This window comes from Amaranthus tricolor, chromosome 16 (assembly GCF_026212465.1).
Source record: "Amaranthus tricolor cultivar Red isolate AtriRed21 chromosome 16, ASM2621246v1, whole genome shotgun sequence".
Lineage (NCBI taxonomy): Eukaryota > Viridiplantae > Streptophyta > Magnoliopsida > Caryophyllales > Amaranthaceae > Amaranthus > Amaranthus tricolor.
The window spans coordinates 6971797-6998498 of NC_080062.1; the positions used below are offsets into that span (position 1 = coordinate 6971797).

General features: G+C 30.6%; 3 protein-coding genes and 1 non-coding gene across 4 annotated transcripts; all 4 read left to right on the forward strand.

Moving 5' to 3' along the window:
• The first annotated feature begins 3367 nt into the window (after positions 1-3367).
• LOC130803265 (uncharacterized) lies at positions 3368-5142 on the forward strand. The gene is made up of 2 exons (XM_057667467.1): positions 3368-3815; positions 4744-5142. Exons 1-2 carry the CDS (start codon positions 3459-3461, stop codon positions 4909-4911), a joined length of 525 nt encoding a protein of 174 aa, XP_057523450.1. The 5' UTR covers positions 3368-3458; the 3' UTR covers positions 4912-5142.
• A 3774-nt stretch (positions 5143-8916) lies between these two features.
• On the forward strand, positions 8917-9391 carry LOC130802719 (arabinogalactan protein 14-like). Its single transcript, XM_057666760.1, has one exon. It carries the CDS (start codon positions 9033-9035, stop codon positions 9210-9212), a length of 180 nt encoding a protein of 59 aa, XP_057522743.1. The 5' UTR covers positions 8917-9032; the 3' UTR covers positions 9213-9391.
• A 2563-nt stretch (positions 9392-11954) lies between these two features.
• TRNAR-CCG (transfer RNA arginine (anticodon CCG)) lies at positions 11955-12027 on the forward strand. The gene has a single exon. It is a non-coding gene; the product is annotated as a tRNA-Arg (tRNA).
• Positions 12028-20938: 8911 nt separating this feature from the next.
• On the forward strand, positions 20939-22448 carry LOC130803271 (2-hydroxyisoflavanone dehydratase-like). The gene has a single exon (XM_057667473.1). It carries the CDS (start codon positions 21114-21116, stop codon positions 22161-22163), a length of 1050 nt encoding a protein of 349 aa, XP_057523456.1. The 5' UTR covers positions 20939-21113; the 3' UTR covers positions 22164-22448.
• The last annotated feature ends 4254 nt before the right edge of the window (positions 22449-26702 follow it).

Here is a 26702-nt window from a genome sequence, read left to right on the forward strand (position 1 = left end):
TATATACTCTAACATATATAACATATATTCGATTCGTTATTTTATATTCATTCCTATGTCCTTGGTCCAAAGGTGTACACTTATAATTCTACCCGAATTTTACTTATTTACACGGAATAATTGTTCATATATTTTTTTGAATATTTTGGTTAACATATGCAAATTGTTATTGTTAAATTAATGAGTTACTCTCTTTATTTTTAAAAGTTTGTCCAATTTTCTTATTCATATTTTTTCGAGCCTCAATATCTTCAAATACAAATTTAATAAAAAAAATTATAATTATATTTTCTCCGTTCCATTATACTTGTTATATTGGACTTTTTATACTACTCAATACATTATTTTGATCATTTATATATTAAATTATACATAACTAAAAATTATAAAAAGTTAATTAAACGATTCAAACAAGATCTTATTTGACTATATTTTTTCTTACACATTAACCATAATATATAAAAGATGTTTGAACAATAAATAGTATTGATATTTGTTATGTAGCAAATAAATCGAAGGAAGGAAGTATATATCGATATGAAGGCAAGTAACTCTTCATTATTGAAGCCTCGATCTTTTTGTTTATATAAAATGCTCATGAAAATGCAATTATAGCTATCATTAATAGCTTGATGACGTTACTAGCTTATTGTTTTTTACGTCGGTGGTTCAATTCTTCTTGTCCACAATTTTGCTTTCCTTTTTTAGTTTTTTGTCATATATTTAAACTCCTAGTCTACATTTATTTCCTTTTTCTTTATAGTCTTTAACATTTTACATACTTTTGATTTTTTTTAGGTCAATTTTATTTATAATGTTATCATTTGTTATTTTTTCATTCGTTTTAATTCTAGCCCAATTATTAATGTTAGTTTTTTTAGCTGTCACATAGGACTCGATTTTAGAGAGTTCACAATTTTTTGTTTTTTTAGCTATCATATAGGACCCGATTTTAGAGAGTTCACAATTTTTTGTTTTTTTAGCTATCATATAGGACCCGATTTTAGAGAGTTCACATTTTTTTGTTTTTTTTAGCTATCATATAGGACCCGATTTTAGAGAGTTCACATTTTTTTGTTTTTTTTAGCTATCATATAGGACCCGATTTTAGAGAGTTCACATTTTTTTGTTTTTTTTAGCTATCATATAGGACCCGATTTTAGAGAGTTCACATTTTTTTGTTTTTTTAGCTATCATATAGGACCCGATTTTAGAGAGTTCACAATTTTTTGTTTTTTTAGCTATCATATAGGATCCGATTTTAGAGAGTTCACATTTTTTTGTTTTTTTTAGCTATCATATAGGACCCGATTTTAGAGAGTTCACATTTTTTTGTTTTTTTAGCTATCATATAGGACCCGATTTTAGAGAGTTCACATTTTTTTGTTTTTTTAGCTATCATATAGGACCCGATTTTAGAGAGTTCACATTTTTTTGTTTTTTTAGCTATCACATACGACCCTATTTTAGAGAGTTCACAATTTTTTGTTTTTTTAGCTATCACATACGACCCGATTTTAGAGAGTTCACAATTTTTTGTTTATGTATAAAAAGTACTTTTTTTCCTATTCATGTAGGTGTAAGCAATATAAAACAATAAAATTTCTTCAATTGATTATTTGTTATCTATTCAATTGTAACATTCAATTATGTATTTAAGTAGCTTTTTGCTAATGTTTTGAAAGTTGATGGTTACTTTTTTTTAATCATTTTTGTAGGTTATGAGTAGGGCAGTTTATTGGTGAATATTGAGTTATATTTGAAATTTAACCAAAAAGTGATTTCTTGAATATACTATTTCCTATGCTCTTATTTATTTTTCTCATTTTCCTCTAAAGTAAATTTTATAAAGTAATTGCATCTTTTAAGTGAATTTATATTTATATGTATTTCATACTAATAAATTTTATATATTGCACAAAATTTTATTAATTATAATTTTGTTGTGTTCAATCTGCTTACCACACATTTATCTGTATTTTTTATACGTTAAATAAAATTTCACATCAGTTTGATGCAGATTCCTTTGAAAAAAATTAGAACACATGTATTCTTTACAAATAAAATAATTTTGCAGGAAATTAATTCCTTTCTAAAAAATCGTTATGAAGGATATAAATAGATGCCAAAAAAAAACATTGCTTTTTCTATGTGGAAGAAAGAATCATATTCTTTATGATAGAAAAGGTATATATATTTTGGTCCATCATAAAAGTTATTTTATAGTTATTCCAGAGTCCAAATACATGCTTATCTATGATTTATCATAATATTACTTAATTATCGGAATTTTTTATTTAAATCACAAAAGTTAACAACTTAGAACAACCTTTTTTGTATACTTTTTGAATATTGTCGTTAAATATGCAGATTTTTATTGTTAAGTTTTAATTAACTAATGAGGTTAAAATATATATTGATTTGTATACATGTATTAGAATTATATCATAAAAGTAGTTTCCTAAAACAAATACTATATATATATTAATAATAATACTTTACATTAGAAGAAAGTGATCGTGGATATTTTGTGAAAGTGGTGTATTAAGATATAAAAATAATATATATAAAGCAAAATAGTGAATAAAATGGAGCTAGCATTTTTGGAAAATTTGTTTTTAGAAAATATTTTTATAATATAGATGTATAATTTATATAATATTCATTAACTCTTAATAATAAATTAGGCCCTAATTAATAAAAATATGTAGAATATAATAACATATACTATAAGTTTATCCTATTCAATTATTTCAATAATCAAAAATAGAAATTTACTATTAGAAAGAATCTTACAACTAAAATCACTAATAGATATGAGCAATACATGTATAATATAATATAATAAGCCCTAACATTTTAATAAAATGTTTGTATGTATTAATATTAATGATGAACTCATTAAAACATAAAAACATTTTATTAAAATGGTAGGCCTATTATATTACATGTTTTACTCATATCTATTAGTAGTAAATTTCTATTTTCAGTTTATTTGAATTTTCTACATAATATTTAATAACTCAGACTTTAATTTACATTATGTATTCTCTTCGTTCTTTTTTTATTGTTCACTTTAAGGTTTTTTTCATTTTAAGAGAGATAAATTTAAAATTGATAGTTAAAGTATAATTGAAGATAAAATATATTTATGTGAGATTTTGTTAGATTAATCTTGATGCAAAGAATTTCCATATATAATTTTTATAATTTTTCATGATTTGTAGTTAGAAACATTAAGTCTAAACTTAAAATTTATTTTAAAATGCGTGTAAAAAATAAAATAGACAAAAAAAAACGGACGAAAAAGTAGTAAATTAAAAGGGTCGCATTGCTCATAGGTGGTCTATAAATATTGGAGTATAGAACTTCTCTCTAGTATTCACACATCTCAAGAAATCAAGTTCTAAAACTCTAACAGAAATTTTATCGTTACCAAGCTAGCAAGCAAGAAATATATGGCTTCAGCTCAAGATGCAGCAAGAAAGGATGAATTAGCAATGAACGAGCTGATCAAACAAGCTAACCAAAATCGTCCACAAGATGAGATGATCTTTGGAGGTTGGTTGTACAACAGGAGTAGTACCCACAAACCCTTGTACCTTTTTACTGAGAAAATATGGTCTGGTGACTTCTTTAACAAATATCCTAATGTTATTGAGGAATCAGCTAGTTTTGTTCAAACAGATAGAAAGGAAAATGGTATAAAGAGTGCTGTGGTCTATTCTCGCAAAACTAGTGAAGATCCATCTAATCACTATGGTTATCTCTTGGCTTGGTCTGACTCTATTCAGGATGGAAAAAATATAAGGAAGGTTTGTACTCCAATATAAAAATGAATAATTTGCATATTATAACCTTATAATTTTGCTTTTTTGCAAATTATAATCTTCATATTTATTTTTTTAAACAACCAACAAAGTATAAAACTTTACGGTGTTCAAGCCAAATTAAAGTGTCCCGACCATTTTGGTAGTCGAAATTTCAGTTTAAGTGGTCAAAATTTCATATTTATAAATATGTTGGTGGCTATAATTCATAAAAAATTAAACATTAAGGCTGTAATTTGATATGTTGGTGGTTGTAATTCACAAAAAATTAAACATTAAGGTCATAATTCGCAAATTTATTCATAGTTAAGATCCGATTTTCTTGACATGTCAAATCGATCGCTCGGTTTCAAGTCGGTTAGATACAATACAACAAATTATCAATTGTTATTGTTTTATTCATATTACTATTAAAAACATAAAATACCATGTAATTTTTAATTAATACTTGACAATTAGTTTTTTATATTATATGGGTTTAAAAACAAGTTTTCAAGTCATTTTTTACTTACTCGAATATTAAAACTTGGCAAAAATTAGTACTTTAATTATATTTGCTATTTTTAAAGATAAAAATATGCATTGACATCCGTGTGTTAAAAATTGGAAAAAGACACATGAAATCGTAATAAACAATAATCAAAAAACATCATCTAAATGATTTTTGAATATTAAAAACAAGTTGATAAGTCTAAGGGGTGTTTAATAAATGAATTCTAGGTTGACATGCATTGGTAGGCTTGTGGTTTTTCGTCTATTTTTTCTTTAATAAACCGCCAATAATCAATATTAAATTCTATCAAACATCTCGATAAGCACTTACAACAGATAAAACAAGCTAACTAAAAAAGTCGATAGGTAATTACCCAACCACCTATATTTTTATACAATCTAAGTGGTGCTATTTGTGCAGACGTATGGATATTGTGGTCTTTTAGAGAAATTTATGAACATAGACTGGGACGAGGTTGAAAAGGGCTTGAATGAAGCATCGTCTTCCTTTACCTACATTGATGCATATACTCGTACATTAATTAAGGCCCACATCGTTGCTAATGTGGTTTATGCAGAGTTCGATTAATGGAATAATATAGACTATAGTCCATTCTAAGCCATATATATATATATGCAGTATATGTTGTGTTATTAGAATGGACTAAAATATAACATATTTAAGATATATGCTTCCTATGTATTGATATTTGGTACTTATTCCAATATTACAAGGGGTTGTATGTATAATTTGCATGTAGCATGGCAATTGCTATGGATGCTATGAGTATAACTAAATAAATGGGCCTCTTTTATGTTGTTGGATTAGTGCACTATCTCACTTATTATCACTTATTATTCATCTATTATGACAGGTTTATAAATTACCCAATACGTCAGAAGTTCACAACCTTAATAGAGGGTAATATTAGTTATTTGACAATTAGATATTTTGAGTGAATGAACAATATTTGGATTCAATTAATATAAAATTTTCCAAATAATTTATTAAAATATTTATTTGGAAAAAATTTGATGGTAAGAAAAAATTAAAACCCTTACAAGCTTGCATGTTTGCGTGCAATTGATTTTATAAAAGTAGTGATTTTTTGCATTTTTGGGTGTAGCTTATGTTTGATGTGCTTCTTGATTTGAGGTGTTCTGAAGCTCTCTTGTAATTGCCAGCTAGCATTTAGGCAAATCTTTGTTGTTAGTTGTTGCAATGGTCCAAATCTTGGATGATTATTGTTAAAAAGAGTCAACGCTATTACATTGACAAATAAACCAACTAAGCCAACCAACAATTAATTGTCTAACGCTCCTATATTTTGATTTACATGCAACAAACTTAAACCTTCTAAAAGGTTAATTTGGATTATGATACAGATAGAACCCAATTAATTATTAATTAGCCTTTGTATTGTTCTTTTAAATTTGTTATATGCATTATTATCGATTGTTCTAATGAATTCGCCGAATTTTTATTTGAGGATGTGACATTACATTTTCTCCTACTTTTGTCTATGAATTTAAATTTTCTTTTTCGTTCATCTATAAATTTTTTATATTTATGTTGTTCTCCCAAAATTTGGTGATCATACATTGTGTATTTAGCTTATAAAAAATAAAATTTAAAATTAGATTGGAGATTCCCCCCTCCCTACACTTATTAATCAGAAAGTTGGAATTGAAAACTAAAATGTATTTATAATTTGCAATTATTAGTGCATTAATAGCTCTAAATGATCATTTTAACACAAATTCTTATAAAAGACAGACTCTTTGAAAGATCATCTCTAATTTAATCAGCCTATTATCATCTTTTAGTTTAATTAACTTTTGACGAGTTGGGTCTGAAAGACGTCTCTCAATAGACCAACTATTATTTTGAAAATTTGAAATAGATAAGTAAAATTATCAAAAAAAAAAAGCATACATTAAGCTATGTTGCAACTTATTTCCAAATATTAACACCTAATTCTCAAATCTGAGGTATGGGTTCTGTTCGCACTTACTAACTGCGAATAAAAAGTTGGATTCAAAAAAAATCAAAGGAGTTGTTCGCATTTGCTAACTGCTAACTGCGAATAAAAAGTTTGATTCAAAAAAAACCAAAGGAGTTGTTTGCATTTGCTAACTGCTAACTGAGTTGGCTTTTTTTTGACCAAATATCATGTTTGCAGTTTGGTTGATTTTTTTTTACCAGTTTGCCTCTGTTCGCAGTTACTAACTGCGATTAGAACCGAACCTGAGCTCTGAGTTGAAGGTACTTATATTTAAAAATAAGTTGAAATATAACTTAATGTATGTTTTTTTGATAATTTTACTTATGTATTTCAAAAATTCTATTATTTTAAACACTAAACTAATGACAAAAAGGGGGTACAAACTCCATATCAAAGCCCATTAAAGTGGACTCAATCTCAATCAGTGCAATAGACATGTGCAAAATCCAATAATGAATTGAATCGGATTTTTTTCACACTTATCTGCCAATATGATTTTTCACTTCTGAAATACTTATTATATTACTGTTAGTATTGTTAAAGTTTATTAAATTGTGAAGATTTTATTTGATAAATATAATTATTGTGCAAAATTAGCCAATGTGTAAGAAAAAATATAGTTAAGTGCAACCTTATTTGATTCGTATAATCCTATTATTTCATAATATTAACTTTTTATAATTTTTAAATGTTAATAGTCTAATATATAAATAATTAAAATAATATATTAAATTGTGTAAAAAAACAAATATAGCAAGTATAGTAGAAGGAGAAAGTAGAATTTAAAAAATAGGTGTGCATACCCAAATGAAGAGAAAAATTAAGAGTAATACTTCAACTTTATAGAGTGAATATCTTTTTTTTCTTCGATGTGGGACAATTTGCAAATTATTTCCCGAAAAGTAGGCTATCATGTTCTTTTTAATTATACTATGTTCGTTTAACTTTAAAATATTTTTAATTAGGCACTGTTTTTGTTTTATTAAAATTTTTTTTATTTTCTCTCACTTTTAATCTTGTCTACAATTTAGTGACTTTTATCAATATTTTACGAATATATGTGAATTACAATCTTAAAATTTAGACACTTTTCAAATTATAGTCTCAATTTTTATTTTTTTTTTTGCGAATTACAATCACTAAACACATGATATCGAACTATATCGAACTTTTAGTGATCGAAAATTTTCTAATTTCACCTAATGTAGATAATGATCATTTGGTGATCTGGCTCGTAAAAATATATTAAAACTATAATTCAAAAATTAACTAAATTCTAAAAACGTAATTTGTAAATTATTAGTCGCAAATACCTCTATTTATTAATAAAGAATCTCTTAGAAATAAATTGGAGTAAAAAACGAATGTGGTAGTTGAATAAGAAGCATCAAAAAGGGTCCCACATACAACCCAAATCCTCAAAATCACCAGCTGTAACCCACTTTCCAATCTGTCAAAACAACCTCACTTACCTCGGGCAACGGGCAGCTTCTTTATTTTACCCAATTCTTAAAGTTCGCCACCCCTTTTCATTTTTTCGTCACCCCCTTAAAATTACGTATTTACCCCTGTAGTTTAAAAAATTACAAAAATGCCACTCCTTACAAATTTCTTATTTATAATAATAATATTAAATATAATAATAATAATAATAATAATAATAATAATAATAATAACAATAATAAAATTAAATAATAATAATAAATAAAATTAATAATAATAATAACAGTAATAATAATAATAATAATAATAATAATAATAATAATAATAATAATAATAAAAACAATAATAATAATTATTATTCAAAAAAAAAAAGTTGAGTCGCCCAAAATTGGGCGACTGAATCATGCTCGAGTCGCCCAGATCTGGGCGACTCAATTTTTTTTTTTTTTTTCTTTTTGGAAAATAATAATAATAATAATAATAATATTAATAATATTAATACTAATAATAATAATTTATAGATTAATGTGGTCTATCAGCTCAGTTGGTTAGAGCGTTGTACTATTAATGTAAAGGTCATAGGTTCGAGACCTGCACAAGCCATTATTTAATAATTATTAATTTTTTATCATATTTATAATAAAAAATTAATAATTATTAAATAATGGCTTGTTCAGGTCTCAAACCTGTGACCTTCACGTTATTAGTACAACGCTCTAACCAACTGAGCTAATAGACCACATTAATCTATAAATTGTTATTATTAGTATTAATATTATTATTATTATTATTAATTTCCAAAAAGAAAAAAAAAAAAAAAAATTGAGTCGCCCAATTTTGGGCGATTTAATTTTTTTTTTTTTTGAATAATAATAATAATTATTTAATTTTATTATTGTTGTTTTTATTATTATTATTATTATTATTATTATAAATAAAAAATTTGAAATGAGTGGCAAAATTGTAATTTTTAAAAAATTAGGGGCAAATTCATAATTTCATTTGGAGGAGGTGACGAAAAAATAAAAAGGGTGGCGAAGTTTAGCAACACCCTTATTTTAACCCAATTCCTACCGTTGCACCTTTCTCAACGGCTCTTTTTCATGGTCTGCCCGTCTTCCCATTCTCTCCCCCTTTTTATAAACCCCCAAATTCCACATTCTTCTACACAATTCACATTTCAAATTTCAAATTCTCTTCCAATTTCAGTCCATTCTCTCTCCAATCTCCATCCTCAATCTTTTACAAAAACTTAACAAAAATGGAGGCCATGAGAATGAGAGCTGCTTTCGCCGTCGTGTTGATGCTCATCGCTGTATTCTCCGTACAAAATGTAGCCGCCGTTGACGCGCCTGCTCCGGCACCTGCCTCCGACGCTTCCACATTCTTCCCTACAGCATTTGCGTCTCTTGTTGCTTTGGCCTTTGGACTTCTATTTTGATTTTGATTTATGGTTTATGAGTTCATATCCATTCTTTGATTGGATTACCTAATGTTGATGATGTAAAGTGGCAACTTCTTTTTTAATTTTTATTTTTACATTTACTTTTGACAATTCTTTCTTGTGTAATACTATATATTTTATTTGATTGGAGTGACTTTTTTTAATTAATTACTTCACCTTAAAAAGACTTCTGTTTTTGTTTATATTATTTCACAATCAAGGTAGGATTACCAAATGAATCAATCTTTCAAGTTATATTTGCTTTGTTTCAAAATACATCATAAAACAAATAAAATAAAATCTCATATAACTATATTTTTTCTCGTATAATAATTAAAATATGAAAATTAGAATAATAAAAAGTTAATAAGATATGAGGTTTCTCTTTGACCAATTGATTCAAAATGGAATATTTTTAGTTTATGTACATCAAACTCAAAAATGAATATTCCATAACTCGAAATAACTTTAATATAAAAACTAAATTAAATTGGCATCTACTCAAAATAACCTCAATATGAAAATCAAATTACTAATCCAGCTTAAATTATATACTAATCCAGCTTAAATTATATACTTGAAATTCAACTAAACATTCAAATGTATGCCCATCTATTACTTATTTAAGGGGTTAATATTATACTAATTTTATTTCATTATATTTGCTACTACAATAATTTTTCTGTATAATATATTATAATTAATTATGAGCATTTCAGAATAAAAGTGTATATTAGTTCCCAAATATGTTATACAAACTTTAGACAGTAACTTATAAAGATGCTCTTAAACTAGACAAAATATAAGGGTCATCAGTTGAAGCCATGTTGGGACAGATACTCCAGACAAACTCCCATGTGTTCATGTGCACAAACTAAGAGGATTTGTCACACTGTCAATTTAATAGAAGTATATCAACTTATGAATGGGGCAAGCCACTTTAATTCGTACAAATCATCATAGCTCCAATCAATTAAAGTAGAATATGACTTAATTAATACTCTATCCGTTTCTTTTTTTTCCTCTCATTTGTTTTTTCATAGTTTTTTACGTAAATTTTAAATCTTAATATTTCTAAATATATGTAATAAAAAATTATAAAAAATATGCAATAAAAAAATATACAAGATGAATTCAACGAGATCTCACATTAATATATTTTATCTTCTAAATATGTGTCAAAAAAATTAATTAAATTTTCTCTCTCCTTATAATGAAATATTCTAAATGAGAAAAATATTAGAGAACGGAGAAAGTATGATCTAAATAACTTGTATATTAAACATTAAATCAAATTGTCAAGAAATTTACATATATTCATTAATCATAATAAACTTAATTCAAGAATTCAGATTTTATGCCCAAAATTCGCTGGACACCTAAATGGAAAATCTAAAATATTAAATGCGTCAAAAATCAAAGAAACATATCATTACTAGAATGTTACTCTAATAGTATTGTAATTATAGCAACTAAAGTCATTTTTAATAATTTATTTTGATAAAGAGAAATTTTAAAAAAGCAAGGAACCCAATGTACAACATGGAAAATAGCCAAACTACAAACGTTCCAAGAGGGGGTTAAGGCTCCCTAGGGCTCAACAGCATCAGGCATCCTAAAGATGAACAAAGTTGTTTTAGTCTTGTTAGCAACCAAGCTTAAAGCACAGTGTAAAAATGCGATAATGGCTACAATTTTAATCGCGATAACGAAACGGTGATGCGGTAACGTTAGTGATATCCCTTGAATACTATCCATAACACGGTTTTTTACACCATTACAACATGAAAAATATCAATTTGCTTTTTTAAAGCTTTACGAGGCGGACGACGCAATGCAATACAAATTTGTTTTTACACTATGGATTGAAGTCTCAGCAAACTCAAGACATTTGAACAACATACTGAAATCATAGTCGACTCATTGACACGAGCAATATGAGTGACACGAGCAATACAATCTTCTTTAATTTAACGTTTCCTATAGTTTTTTGTTTATATATTGAAAATATTTTGTTCTTAATATATGTCATTGTTTGAAATTGCCTATTTTTATATTTGACTAGGTAAGAGGTATTATTCATTTGCTCTATTTTTCTGTATGCATTTCTTTCTTATTACGAGCAAATTCTTGTGTGAGACGGTCTTACCGTGGGACATTCTCTATACATGAGTTGAACAATCCAACTAATACAATTATTTAGTATATAGACTTCTTATTTTGAGGTCGTCTCATCGAGAAACAATCTCTTACAATAATAGCTCTTATGCAAATATATATCTTTCTTATTATGAGCATTTATTCTCATCTAGAATTTTGTATTTTTTTTCATTTGAAGATTAAAATCAATCCAATATTCCAAAATTTTGAATAAATATAATTATAATACGGATTTACCGTTTTAAAAAAAATAGTAAATCATTGAATGTTTTCTAGAAAATTAAATCAAATCATAAATTTGGTGTCGCCCATAAATTTATATGAATTCAAAACTTTCAAATCTAATGATAAAAATAATATATAATCAATATATAAATTTATTTTTTTTCTTAAATTAATTGTGACTTTAGATGTCATACTATTAATCTTCATAAAAAATAGTACAATTTATAACCTTTCAGAACTTCTTATCCGTATTTCTTAACGTCTTTTAAAGCTAAAATCTTTCTCCGTATCAAAAGTGTGTGCAAGAATATTTATTCAATATATATTAATTAATAGACTATTTTATTACTATCTGATCGCGTGGCCTAATGGATAAGGCGCTCGCCTCCGGAGCGGGAGATTGTGGGTTCGAGTCCCACCGTGATCGTTTTTATTGGCACCTTTTGTAAAATGGAAACGGAAGAAGTAACTTCAATGAATAAGCTTTTTTTTGCGATTTATTGCATGCTGCACAACACAAATTATTAGCAGGAGGGGCAGAATATACCAACACACCGGGCCACACCCACTCCCGGTGGCAGAATCCATGACAACGTCAAATTTAATCTTTACTAGTGAAGAACAAAATCGGCCTTAAGATTTCAGAGATCCGAGGTGAAACATAAATAATGAGACTCTAATTTCTAATTAGCCTATCATAGGCCCCTAAATATTAAAGTGTCATTTTTCTAATTTTTTAGATGGGTTTAGGGCACAGACTCCTCTTATCCCTTATAGAGCCAACTATGACTAGGAGATAGCCAAACTTTATTGTGAAAGGCGAAGTCGCACAGAGGTTGCGCGAGGAGACATCTAAGACTTCATTTCTTTGGGTTTGCAACAGGTTCACGATGATATTCGTATTTCCAATACGCAAATTAAATATCACAATGTTCCGAAAGATTAACACATAACCAACACTTTGTGGAGCAATTTACACACTTTGTGTCCAATACTTAGCGTAGGGTGAAAGCTAATCAGCCATATGGATCAATATAAAGTTTAAGTAGGACTGGGATGTGCACTAAGAGATAACAGAGGGAAGGTACTCCTTGCTTAGTTCAAAAACTGCATGGCTACAATGCAATGCCAATGCGGAAATGGCTGGGCAATGGTAGCTGAATGCCTGAATTGGTGTTATTACAAGAATCAAGAATGATGATCAAAACTTAAAGAATCCAAAGTCACTTGGGATCTGACTAGGGGTGTTTAGTGGGCCGATTAAGAGCCCAATCGGGCCTAGGTGAACATGGGTTGGGCAGGATAAGGGCACTTAAAAGTTTATACGGGCTTTATTTGAGCTGGACTGCCTGGCCCGATCCGGCCCATTTTCATTAATAGAAATTATTATACCCATAGATTAATTTATTATAATTAAATTTTCATTTATAATAATTAAATTGTAAATATTTAATAATTTCATTGTCATTTTAATTTATAATAAATATAGTAGAGCTCGTTTTTTTATTTATAAAGGCTCGTTTCTGCCCTTATTAGGCTCTTTTATAGCCTGCTTCATTTTTATTGTAGTAGGGCCCGTTCTCGGCCTAACCTATTTACAACCCAACTCTTACAAAACCCTTATAAAAACGGGTAGATAAGAGCTCAAAATAGTGCTCGACCCGTTGAACACCCCTAGATCTGACCAAACAAGCCAGATCTAGTCTAATGCTCCAAAGTCCAAAGAATAAGAGCGAGCACTCCTCGTCTAAACCACAACAAATTTGAAACACAAATATTTTAAAGCATAAAAGATGATACTAGGAAAAATGGTTAGTGTTCGAGATATGTTAGAAGTGAATTAGCTTCCAAGAAAGAAGCATTCGAGTAATAATTAGTAAAGAAAGGGAGACTATAATAGAAGAGATAGAAAAAAGGAATTAAGGGTCGGGATATTGGATCCGTAAATTCGAATATTTGATTTTTTGGATAGTAAATATTATGATTCGATTTCAATGTGAGAAAACCAAATATGTAGAAACCGAATGTGCGATTAAAACCGGATTAGATATTAAATTCCTTTTTTTTTGCTTTTTTCAAAAGAATTTACGCTTTCGGTTTTTGTACACATAAATATTTAAACTCACTTCTTTTTCTCTTTTTAATTTTTATAGTTTAAAAAAAGTCATTTTTTTAATATGATTAAATTTTTAAAAGTCTAAATCAACAATTAATTAATTATACATTTTAGTTGTAGTTGAGAATTATAAATAATAATATATTTAATAACTAAAATTATAAATCTGATTCTCACATAATTTTTTTGTGCGCAGAGTCCACGCCATAACAAAGAAAACTTAAAACCTTATTGTGCTCATAACCTATTCATACATAAGTCATTATCAAAACTTTGGCTTTATTTTTCCCTTAATTTCCCCTCATTATCCTCTTCTCTTCACAAATACTCTCTTCGTTTATTAAAAAAGCTCTCATTTTTCATTTTAGGGTGTTTCATTTATTGTTTACATAAGGAATCATTCTATTTATATCACAAATTTTAGACAAAAATAACCTTATTTATCCTCATGTTAATATTTTAATAATGTTTATGGTTTTCATATATCTTCTATTAACTTTATAAAAATATTTTTTATTAGTTTGGTTCTCATATTTTTTCTACAAATATTTATGATCCTGACTTTTCTTCTATTAAATTTATTATTCAATTAAATAATATCTTTCACCATCTAAAAGATTTTGAGTATGTTTCTTAATTTTGTAGAATATTTTTTTTATTGAAACTTTATTAAGGAATGGAAATAGTATCTTTTTGCTCGCTCATCAAAGTAAATTGCCGCCCATTCAAAAATAGACGCTCAAATTTGCATGCTTTTCTTTGTGTTGTTACCGAAATTTGAGGGTGTTGGTACTTGGTAGTATGACTCATGCTAAACCTTGTGATAGTACGGCTGGTTAGGCTAAGAAACCATGAATGAAGTAATGCCACGGCTGGTTAAAAGGACAAAAATATACATATTTTTTATTTTGTATTTAAAGTTTTCAAAACTAAAATATTTATCTAAAGTTTCTGAAAAGTTAAGAATAACAATTGTAAAATAATAATAATTTTTTTCATCTGCAAGTTTATTTTCTTTAAATTTAATTTATAGAATTCATAAATATACACTAACCCTTATTCAACATAAGTGTCTCACTCATTTATTATTTATCAATTACTCTTAAATTGTATTGTATTCTTAACCTATATGTTAAAATATAGAAACTGAATATTTAGAATATCTTTAATTAGGAAAACTTAATATTTGTAATTAAGGGAACTTCCTTTTTTTGTTTCTGTTATTTCTAGTAACCCAAGGCCCTTCTTTGTATAAATACACAACCTTATAAATGAATGAAATTAAGCCAAATTAATATTTTCTACCAGAAATCATATTCAATCAGAAATCATGGTATCAGAGCAACAACGATTCTGAGTCGTTTTTGCAGCTTCATCACTTACCAGTTACCTTACCTTTGAAGAACCAAAATGGAGAAAGAATTTGAAACTATCATAACACCAGACCAACCTGTTACAATGGGACAATTGTTGCAACTATTACAACAGTTAAACCCCAACAAATTGCCCACTGAAATCACAACCAGTACCCAAACTCTCTCAATATTGAAAAAACTAAGAAATCAGAATTACACAAAATGGTCCAGGCTGATGCACTTAGCCATTAGTGGTCCGGATCGGCTCAATCACATCATTGCCGATCCACCATCCAAAAACGACCCAGCGTACAACCAATAGACCAGAAGTGATTCGATTGTTATCTCTTGGATATTGGAGAAGATAAACCCTGATCTGGTGAATCAATACCTGAATTTCCCAACAGCCAAAACCTTATGGCAAGGGATTGAAACCCTATACAGTAGTGGAAGGGATGGCCTGCAAATATTCGACCTTACCATCAAAACCAACAAAATCCAACAAGGCACAGACTTAATTGGACGATACTACAGCAAGTTACTCATGTTGTGGAAGGAAATTGACAGAAGACAACCAAATCCCATGAAAGACCCAAATGACATTATCATCTACAACCAGTTAATTCAACAAAACAGGTTGTATCAGTTTCTAGCAGGAATTAATGATACGTTCGACAAGGATAGGAGGGATCTACTCCTTCAAGACCTCCTACGGTGGAGGAGGCCTATGCAAGCATTAGGAGAGAAATAATGAGGCGTGGGATAATGAAGAAAGAGCCCTCATCAAATCTAGAATCATTGAGCATCGGACGAGGGTTCACTGTCAAAGGAAGAACTTACCGGAGTGATGATGACAAAGCTCACCTCAAATGCACTCACTGTGGTGGTACAAGACACACAAAAAATGAGTGCTTTAAACTTGTAGGCTACCCAGAATGTTGGCCAAACACAAAGAAGAAAGGAGGAAAAGGGGTGGACCGATTTCCAGATCGCAACAGAACCGGCAAAGTTGCCATGGGATGGAGTATAAATGAAGGTTCCACCATGGAAAGAGAAGAAGGAAACCCAAGAACCACCGAGAACAGTACAGGTATCAGACAAAGAGAAGGGAGCACTCCATCCTCAAAAGGCGCACACAGAGAAGGTGAAGTAGGGTTAGAGTTAAATGGAAAGGGTACAAAACAAACGGGCCTCAACCCTTTAAATAAAGGGGAGGGTCACGTGCCCCTTATTAGTAAAACCCATGCTCCCTCTTCCTCTTTAAATGCCTTGTCCTATTTTGAGAGTTGTTGGATTTTTGATTGTGGGGCCACAGATACAATGTCATATGATCCTAATGATTTTCTGACTCATGATAAGCCAATGAAAAATGTCATTAAAACTGCTAATGGGGAAGGAATTAAAGTGAGCGGAGCCGGGACTATCTCTCTTACGAAAAATCTTACTTTAAAAAATTGTTTGTTTGTTCCCGAACCTTCTCATAAATTGTTGTCTGTAAGTCAACTCACTAGAGAGCTTGATTGTGTAGTTCTCATGAAACCCGGTTGTTGCATTGTGTAGAATGCTTAGACAGGACAGATTATTGGGCGTGGTATTGAGAGAGGTGGATTGTACTACTTGGAAGAGGAGATTCGAAAAGGCAATGCAGTTCTTGTTCACGGGACAGAGGAAAGACAACTATGAACATGGCACCGACGTTTTGGACATCCATCAATAGGGTATCTAGAGAAACTCTTTCCTAACTTAGTGGGGCTTAAATCTAATTTTAAGTGTGAAACATGTATTTTGGCGAAAAGTCATAAACATTCGTATTCTAGTAGTATGAAAAAAGTGGATGTCCCCTTTATACTTATTCACTCTGATGTTTGGTGTCCTGGTCCTGTAGTAGGCATACGTGGTTTTTCATACCTTTGTTCTTTTTATTGATGATTGCACCCGGATGAGTTGGATTTATTTTCTCAAACATAAATCTGAGGTTTTTAAAGTGTTTGTTGAGTTCTATAATATGATTTGTACCCAATTCCAAACCCAACCTCGTATGATTAGAACTGATAATGGTAGAGAATACATTAATTCTGACATGCACCAATTTTTCACCCAAAAAGGCTTAATTCACCAAACCTCTTGCCCTGATACACCTCAACAAAATGGTGTGGCGGAACAGAAAAAAAGAACATTACTTGAAATCACCCGTGCTATCATGCTTGAATCCCAGGTTCTCACTCACCTCTGGCTTGAAGCCATTGCCATAACTAACTACCTTTCCAATTGACTTCCTACAAAAAGCCTTCATTACCACACACCCTTAGACACCCTACAAACCCATCATCCTATAACTTCGTCACATTCCTTACCACCTAGAATCTTTAGATGCACAGTTTTTGTTCACTGTCCGCAGCGGGTACGAAATAAACTTGAGCTAAGAGCAGTGAAGTGTGTTTTTGTTGGGTATGGACGGCATCAAAAGGGGTACAGGTGTTATGATCCTCTAACTCGAAAGGTGTACACTACTATGGTTTGTGACTTCATTGAGACACAATTTTACGACCACCAACCTCGATGTAAGGGGGGGAAACAAGATGACGATCTCAAATGGTTTACTAGTCCATGGTTGTCCAACCTAGACCCAATAGAACAAGTAGGCAATGCTATAGAATCATCTCACCAGGTTTTTCAGTCCACGCCTCTACTAGTCCTATTTGATCATCTGAACCATTTCGAAGGTACTGTTGATAATAATATCATTGTTCATACCTTAACTAAGGAAGTTGTTGCAGAAAATGTAGATGCAGGGAATCATGAATGTCAGGGTGGTGATAAAGCATCGTATGTCCTGCCCCCTCGTACCACTCGGGGTATTCCCCCAAGGAGATATGATCCAAAGTATGAAGCTAGACGATCGAGGTACCCGATTGAGCAACCAGAGGGAGAAAATATGTTACAAAGTGCCTTGGCATTCAAAGAAGCCTTGTATGCGACCAAAGTTCCATCCACAGTAGGAGAAGCCCTAGCTACCTATCATTGGAGAAAGGCTATGGAAGAAGAAATCAGTGCTCTCAAGAGAAATAACACGTGGGAGAAATGCACTCTGCCAAATAAAAAGAAGGTTGTCGGATGTAAATGGGTGTTCACAATCAAATACAAGTCAGATGGCATGATTGAAAGATACAAAGCACGGCTTGTGGCAAAGGGGTACACTCAGACATATGGGGTTGATTACTTAGAAACCTTTTCTCCAGCTGCCAAACTTGACACAATCCGAGTTCTGTTTAGTATAGCAGCAAACTTAGATTGGCCCCTTCATCAGTTCAATGTGAAGAATGCCTTTCTTCATGGAGAGTTACAAGAAGAAGTGTACATGGAAGCACCACCAGGGTTCACTTCAGAGTTTTCGCAAAATGAAGGTTGTAGACTGAGAAAGGCACTATATGGTTTGAAACAGTCTCCTAGGGCATGGTTTGGGCGGTTTACATCCCTTATGAGAAGATTTGGGAACAAACAGAGTAACTCTAATCATACTTTGTTTCTTAAACGGAGAGGAGGGAAAATAACGTGTCTTATAATTTATGTTGATGACATGATAATTACTGGGGATGATAAAGAAGAGATCGAGAGTCTGAAAGCTAAACTATTCCAAGAATTTGAAATGAAGAACCTTGGAAGACTTAAATACTTTTTGGGAATAGAAGTTCTTAGATCAAACAAAGGAATATTCATATCCTAAAAGAAGTATGTGTTGGATCTGTTAGTTGAGACGGGGATGTTAGACTGTAAACCCATTGAGAACCAATGGTGATGAATTATGGACTTCAAATGCATGAAGGAGAGGAGCTGGCTGATCGTATGCAATACCAGAGATTGCTAGGGAAGTTGATTTACCTGGCTCATACAAGACCTGATATTGCATACGCAGTAGGAGTTGTTAGTCGGTTTATGCACAGACCAAAAGTTCAACATATGGAAGCAGTGCTTCGAATTCTGAGATATCTAAAAGGGTCCCCAGGAAGAGGAGTCTTATACCAAAAGAATGGGCATCTACATCTCGTTGCTTACACAGATGCAGGCTGGGCAGGTGACAGAGATGACAGAAAGTCAACTTCAAGATACTTCACTCTTATAGGAGGTAATCTAGTTACATGGAGAAGTAAGAAGTAAAAAGTGGTTGCCATGTCTAGTGCAGAAGCAAAGTTCAGAGGAGTTGCAAAGGGAATCACAGAGGTCTTATGGCTTAGAAAGTTACTGACAAAACTTGGATTTACTCGCACCAAAAGTTGTGAGCTGTATTGTGATAATCAAGCTGCAATCAACATTTCAGAAAATCCTGTCCAACATGATCGCACAAAACATGTAGAAGTTGACAGACATTTCATAAAGGAAAAATTGGAAGCAAAGGTGATCAACCTTCCTCATATGAAGTCAAAGGACTAGTTAGCTGATATTCTCACGAAAGCGGTCGAAACACAATTCTTTGAAGAAGTTCTACGCAAGTTGGGTATCGGTGACCCTACGATCCAACTTGAGGGGGAGTGTTAGAATATAGAAACTGAATATTTAGAATATCTGTAATTAGGGAAACTTAATATTTGTAATTAGGGGAACTTCCTTTTTTTGTTTCTGTTATTTCTAGTAACCCTAGGCCCTTCTTTGTATAAATACACAACATTATAAATGAATGAAATTAAGCCAAATTAATATTTTCTACCAGAAATCATATTCTATCAGAAATCACTAAAAGCTATAAAATAGTGATGTGCAATCTTGTTTCATTCATCTCTATACAAAAATTATTAATCTTAGCTTATTATAATTTTTAATTATGCACAATTAAAAATATATTAATGATAAAAATACTAGATCATTAAACTTGCACAGTCAAATAAAACACAATTGTTTTCTTGTCTTTTTCTCCCTCTTCTAATGATCATTCTCTCTATCCCAATCTTCTAATTTACCGTCCTTTCAAAAAAAAAAAAAAAAACTTTAATTTACCAATTTAGTATATAATTATAAATTTATCATATTTTCATATTCAAACATAGTCCCACAAATCTCTTATCTCATTCATAAACATAATCTTTTTATTTATGGTAATCACACATTTATTTTCTCAAATATTTAAATTTCCTTTTATACCATTTAGTATATTATGACATGATGCATTTATCATATTTTCATATTTAAACAGACTCACAAAATCTCTTTATATCTCATTTATGATCATAATCTTTTTATTTATGGATTCCACAAATTTATTTTCTCAAACAATAAATTTTTTTATTTATATTTCATTTATTATAAATCAAACTAAGTAATTGGTTAAAACTACTCGCTATGAATAAATCATATTTGAACAAGTTAATCCTAAAAGTGTGTTCAACTTTGTTGGACAAACCTATTGATAAAATCAATAGTTCCAATAAGTTATTAAATTCAATTAATATACTAAATAACTCCCTCTGTCTCAAAGAAATTGTCACAATAAAACTTAAAAGCTCTCACATTAAAAAGTCAAATATGATGGGGTGTTTGGCAAACAACTGATAGATGGTAGCTGATAGTTGTTTACAGTGACTGATTTGACCAACTAATTTTATTAACTTGTTTAACCAGCTGATTTTGAACATGTTGTTATGTGTAGCTTGTTCAAAACAGGTTATTCATAACAATAAGATTTTTTAATCAGTTAATTTACCAAATATTAGCGTTGAGTGGTTTGACCATTTAACCCACTAATTATATTAAAACAAGTTAAAATTATCTAATAAGTTATTTTGTCAAACACTCCAATAATTTTAATGGGACGTAAGAGTATTAATGATAAATTTAATTTCTTATCTTGTGCCTTGTGATGAGCAACAACATATGGGGAAAGAAACCCACCAAATTTGTGCCTTGTGCGGTTGTGCCCTTGTCTATTACTTCTTAAGATGTGACACTTGGGTTATATCTTCACTTCATTTGATCAATCAACTTTCCCCTTTACTAAATGCCATTTTTCCCTTCTTCATCTCCAATCTCTCTCACTCTCAAACGCAAAATCCAATGGTTTTCAAACAAAACTATCATAATCTTCCCCTTTCACTATTCCTAGTAATTCTACTTGCTTACTCTTCAATATCCAAAACCATCATTACTAACTCTTCTCAATCCCCAATCATAATTCAACCATACATTATTGTTTACCCAAACGGCACCGTATTAAGGTACTATAATGAACCTCCTTCATTTGTCCCCCCACCAATTGATTCTCAAGTGCAATCCAAAGATATTAGTATCTCCACTTCTAAATCCCATACTCTTCGGGGGCGGGTTTTCATGCCAGCTAAGCCCGACCCGGCCCGGAAGATGCCTATACTAATCTACTTTCATGGTGGTGCGTTTTGTATTGGGTCTCCTTTTACTTGGGGAGACTCTCATTTTGTGGGTCGGGTTGCGGCTGAAGCCCGGGTTGTTGCTGTTGCTGTGGACTACCGTCTTTATCCGGAGTTTACGATTCCGGCTCCGTATAATGATGCATTGGCAGCTCTTGAGTGGGTATCGGCCCATGATACAGGTTCAGGTCCGGGTCCGGGCCATGATCCGTGGGTGATGAAGTATGGGGATGTAAAACGGGTCTTTGTAGGAGGAGATAGTGCGGGGGGCAACATAGCTCATAATTTAGCAATCCGGGCCGGGATGGGTTCAGGTCCACGTTTTATGGGCTTATTCTTAGCCATGCCGTACTTTCTCGGGTCCAAGCGGGTCCCACTTGAGCCTAAATACATCCCCTATTCACCTAACTATAAAGTATGGCCGTATGTATGCCACAATTGTACGGGTGGGGTGGACAACCCGTATATGAACCCGTTTATTGATGGAGCGCCGAAATTGGCCCACTTAGGATGTAAGAAGTTGTTGGTTTACACCGCGGAAATAGATGAGCTACGGGGCCGTGGGATATGGTACTATAAGGAGGTTAAGGCAAGCGGGTGGGCGGGCTTAGCCCGTTGGATCGAGGCCCAAGGAAAATCCCATATATTTCACATATCACTACCAGATGATCCGGCAACAACAAAATTGATTCAAGATTTGTCTTCATTCATCAATAATTAAAGTTTTTGTCTTAGAGATCAAATTTTGTACTTTAAAATTTTAAAATCTTTACTTTGGGGGTATGTTAACGACAAAGATTAAGTGTAGATCCCCAAATTAAGGGGTACATGTGTCAATTTTATTAAGTGTAGATCCCATCCCCACTTGTTTAGTGTAGTAAAAGTTGTACGAGTAAAAACACCATACTTCAAGGATATAATTATGTGTGCTTAGGAGAAAGGTTTTACTACATTGTAACGTTTTTGTTTGAAATTTAAAATAAATTTGATATACAAACATAAAAAATGCTTATTTTAAGTGTAAAATACCTCTTTTAGCATGGATTGTAAAAAGTTTGTCGCATTAGTTTTTGATCGATGCGCCAAGTATTGTGTCGATTGTAAAATAAGGTACACTAAATGGTCCTTAAAGGATGGCTTTTAATAAGATTTTTGGCGATGATTATTTATTAACTGAAGTAAAAAGACATTGTAAAAATAGAATAAATTAGAGAACCCACCCAACAATGGGATGATTAAGTTGTCTTCACAAAAGAAATTGATGAACTACTTTAGAATTTAGATGATACATGAATGAAGATATCAAACATATAATAAATACCAACAAACTATATATGATTAACATTATACTTCTATAATGAATAAAAAGATAGCTTTAATAAATTTACTTAAGACAAAGAGCACATAAGATACACATTCCCTTCTAGTAGAAAAGATTTATTTGACTCAATGGGTAAACTAACCATTACTAATTATAGACGAATATATTTTTGTTGTTGAGTTGAATTTTAGTATTTATTGATGTTATTAGTAATGGATTGATTACCCAATGGATAGTTCAATTTGCTATTTGGTGTTTACTTGAAAACAAATAATACGAAATTCAATTTAGTTTTTCATTGTACAATCCAAATTCAAACAAACTTAATCACTATCCAAATCAAATTAAACTAAATTAATTCGATTTAAACTTTTTCAGTCTAATTCAAACCAAATTAAAAATAAATTTCAATTGCAAATCGAAGTCCAAATCTAAAATAGTAATCAAAAAATAGATAAAAGTTATAGTATTATAAGTAGGAATGACAAAATCAAACTTGAATTTTTGAAAGGTAAAGTTGAGTTCCTATTTTAATTCGGTTTAAAATTTTGATTTTCGGTTTTTTGTAGGCATTAACCTAATCCAAAAAAAAAATCGGTTTAGAAATTTCAATCCAACATAATTATAAAAACTTCAAACCATATTTCTTATTTGGTTTGCGTTATTTTTGTTTGTGATTTTTATCAAAATAACATTTACTTCTACGTAAAATTAATCTGTTAAATCCTTTGAATTTTGAAATAGATACACCTTCATAATGCAACGAATTCGATTTAGCCAATGATTTTTCGTAAATTCTTAAATGCTTTAACAATTATAATTTGTCTCAAGGCTAAAGAATCTTTATTAATATCACCTCCTTTCTATTATACTACTTCCTCCGTTCCATAATACTTGCTACATATTCTATTTTTGGCAATTTCATATTACTTGCTACATTTCTATTTTTGGTAATAAAACAATCATTTAAAATTCTACCTATCCCTACTTTTATCCTACTCTATACCTCTCTAACTTTTTTACCTACCATTATTTAATCTTTATTTATTTCCAATTAAAATTAATTTTCCCTCCATTATTTATTATTCTCATTAAAAACTCAACTAATCTCCCATAACCCACCATCCCAATTAATTATTTCCTCTATTTAAATACACTATCTCAATTAATTATTTCTCCCATTTAAACCAACCTTTCCAACTACTTATATTAATGGTGAGATGAATCTGAACCGTTGGATTTTGTTTGCCCAGATCTGACCATTGATTACTCCTTTATATAAATGGACCGGTACCTTTCCTAACCCTAATCCCATTTCTCTTCCTTTGCCATTTCCCCCTTTCCATCTCTCTCATTCTCTCTGGAAACTTCTAACCCTAAAGATCTTTGGTTTCCTTTCATTTCTTTGCCGTTTCTGATTTCATTTCTTTGGTTTTCTTTCACTATTTCTGACGAAAGGATGGATTAGATCTGGTTTTATTTGTGATCTTTGGTTTTGTATTTGGTTAAAGCTTTACATCTGGGTTTTCCGAAATTTCTCTAGTTCTTCTGGTATATTCTTTATAAACTTTGCTTTAATCGTCATCTGGTATGCTTTGATCCTAAAATCATGATTCTCTTGCATGTTCTTCGTATTTTGATTTTCTTAAAACTTTGATCTACTCTGTTTTCTTTTTATTTCATGTTTATGTTTCTACGTTTATGATTTTGTTTTTGTTATTTTCTTGATTATGTTTGTGAGCTGTTTTTAATCCCAAAATCATGATCTGGTTTTAGTTCTACACCAGATCTGGTTTCAATTATGATATTGTTGCGTGTTCTTATTTCGATTTAATTTAATGTTGGACCTCATCTGTGTTCTTTTTACTCTTTGCTTTCATCTGGTATGATTTGATCCGAAAATCATGATCTAGTTTTAGTACTTTATCAGATCTGGTTTGATTTATGATATTGTTGCATGTTGTTCTTATTTCGATTTATTTAATGTTGGATCTGATCTCTTTTTGTTTTCTAATGTTTATTTTAATTTGATTATGATTTTGATTCTGTTATTTTTTTGATTATGGTTTTGGTTTGTTTTAAATTACGAAAACGATGATGTGGTTGTAGCAGTCGATGAGATCTGTTTTGATTAATGATTCTCTTGCATGTTCATTTTTTGATATTTTTAAACTTTGATCTGCTCTTATTTTTTTTTATTTAATGTTTATTTTAATACGTTTATGATATTGATTTTTTTATTTTTTTGATTATGTTTTTGAGCTGTTTTTAATCCCAAAATCAAGATCTGGTTTTAGTCCTTCACCAGATCTGGTTTGAAATATGATGTTGTATGATCTTGTTCTTATTTCGATTTATTTAGTGTTGGATCTGATCTCTTTTTTTGTTTTCTCATGTTTACTTTAATTTGATTCTGAATTTGATTCTGTTATTTTTGATATTTTTAAACTTTGATCTTCTCTGTTTTTTTTTTAGATTCTTATCCATGTTCTTAGTTGATGATTTAAACTTTTGTTCTAGTAGTTGATGAGATCTGTTTTGATTAATGATTCTCATCCATGTTCTTATTCTGATTTTTTTAAACTTTGATCTAACCTGTTTTTTTTTTAATGTCTATTACTAATGATAAGATTTTTATTATGTGTACTTCCTCTGTTATGTTTTTGTTGCTACATAAGATTATTAAGGAGATGGACACAAAGGAAAAAGCATGCGACTCATTAACTGAATCCCAAAGAGAATGTAAAAAATACGATAATATCTTTGGTTTGTGGTATGATCATTATTATTTGAAATGTTGGGAATTAAATTGTGTTGAAGATCCTGATCAAGAACCCCCACCTTGGTACTACGGTTTACCAGATAAGGAGGATTATGCATTAATCGATAAGGTGCAACCTAAGCAAAAGAGGCCACGCAAGACGACAATTCGTGGTCTTAACTCATGAGCATTCTAACTTATTTAATTATTATTCATGATGTTTATATTTATTGAAAATATTTTTTTTGTTAATGTCTCAATGATGATTGTTATTTGCTTGATGAAATGTGTAGATAGTACTGTGTTTCATTGTCACCTAAGAGTTAAATCATGAGCAGTAGATATTAACACATGGTTAATGTGTTTTGTCTTATTGCCGGTTCAAGCACTAAGATGAGGCTGAGATACCTACATTTGCACAATTTCAAATGATGTTAATCGTTAAATCTGAGAGTTAAATAAACGTACACAAGTGAAAATTGGAATGATGAATGATGTTTAACTTGCTTAGTTTTTTTTTTGTGACATAACTACCTCAATGACTAAATGGAGAGGTATGCATAATTGTATACTTACAAAATGTTGTCATACATACTGTTTCCTTTACAAAATGTCTACATATTGATAATTAATTTCAATCATCTTGCGGAAGATCATTGAGATTAATTATACCATGAGATAAAAATTGTCGTGCTGCATCAATTAGTTCTTGTGGAATTTCTAATTGCCTGGGCAGCATACCCAGCCTGTCCAGTCTTTGTTTTTCAATGTGTGGATTCTTATAGTTATTTCCGCCTTTAGCTTTTAGTACCTCTATCATGCACAGTTGATACTGTATCCAAGTGTAGTTTAAAAGCTTTGGTTCAAAAGTGTCATATGCATCATTGACTGCCTTTATCAGATCATTGAGGTCTTTGGGGAATGACTTGAATTGAATTAATTGCAAAGCACTAAACAATCCCAAGTCCAAGATGTTCATATCTGGACTAGAGGCTGGTTGACAAACAAGTCTTATGTTAAATCCGTCTTTCTTTGCTTCTTCATTGAATGCATGATCATTTATTAAAATATGTGGCTTGGCGTTATCTTGTTGAATCCATATATCTTTCACCCCATTTGCTGGCCATTTTGATCTTATAGCTGGTAGCACTTCAGTGATTAGTTTGTCTCGTAGAATG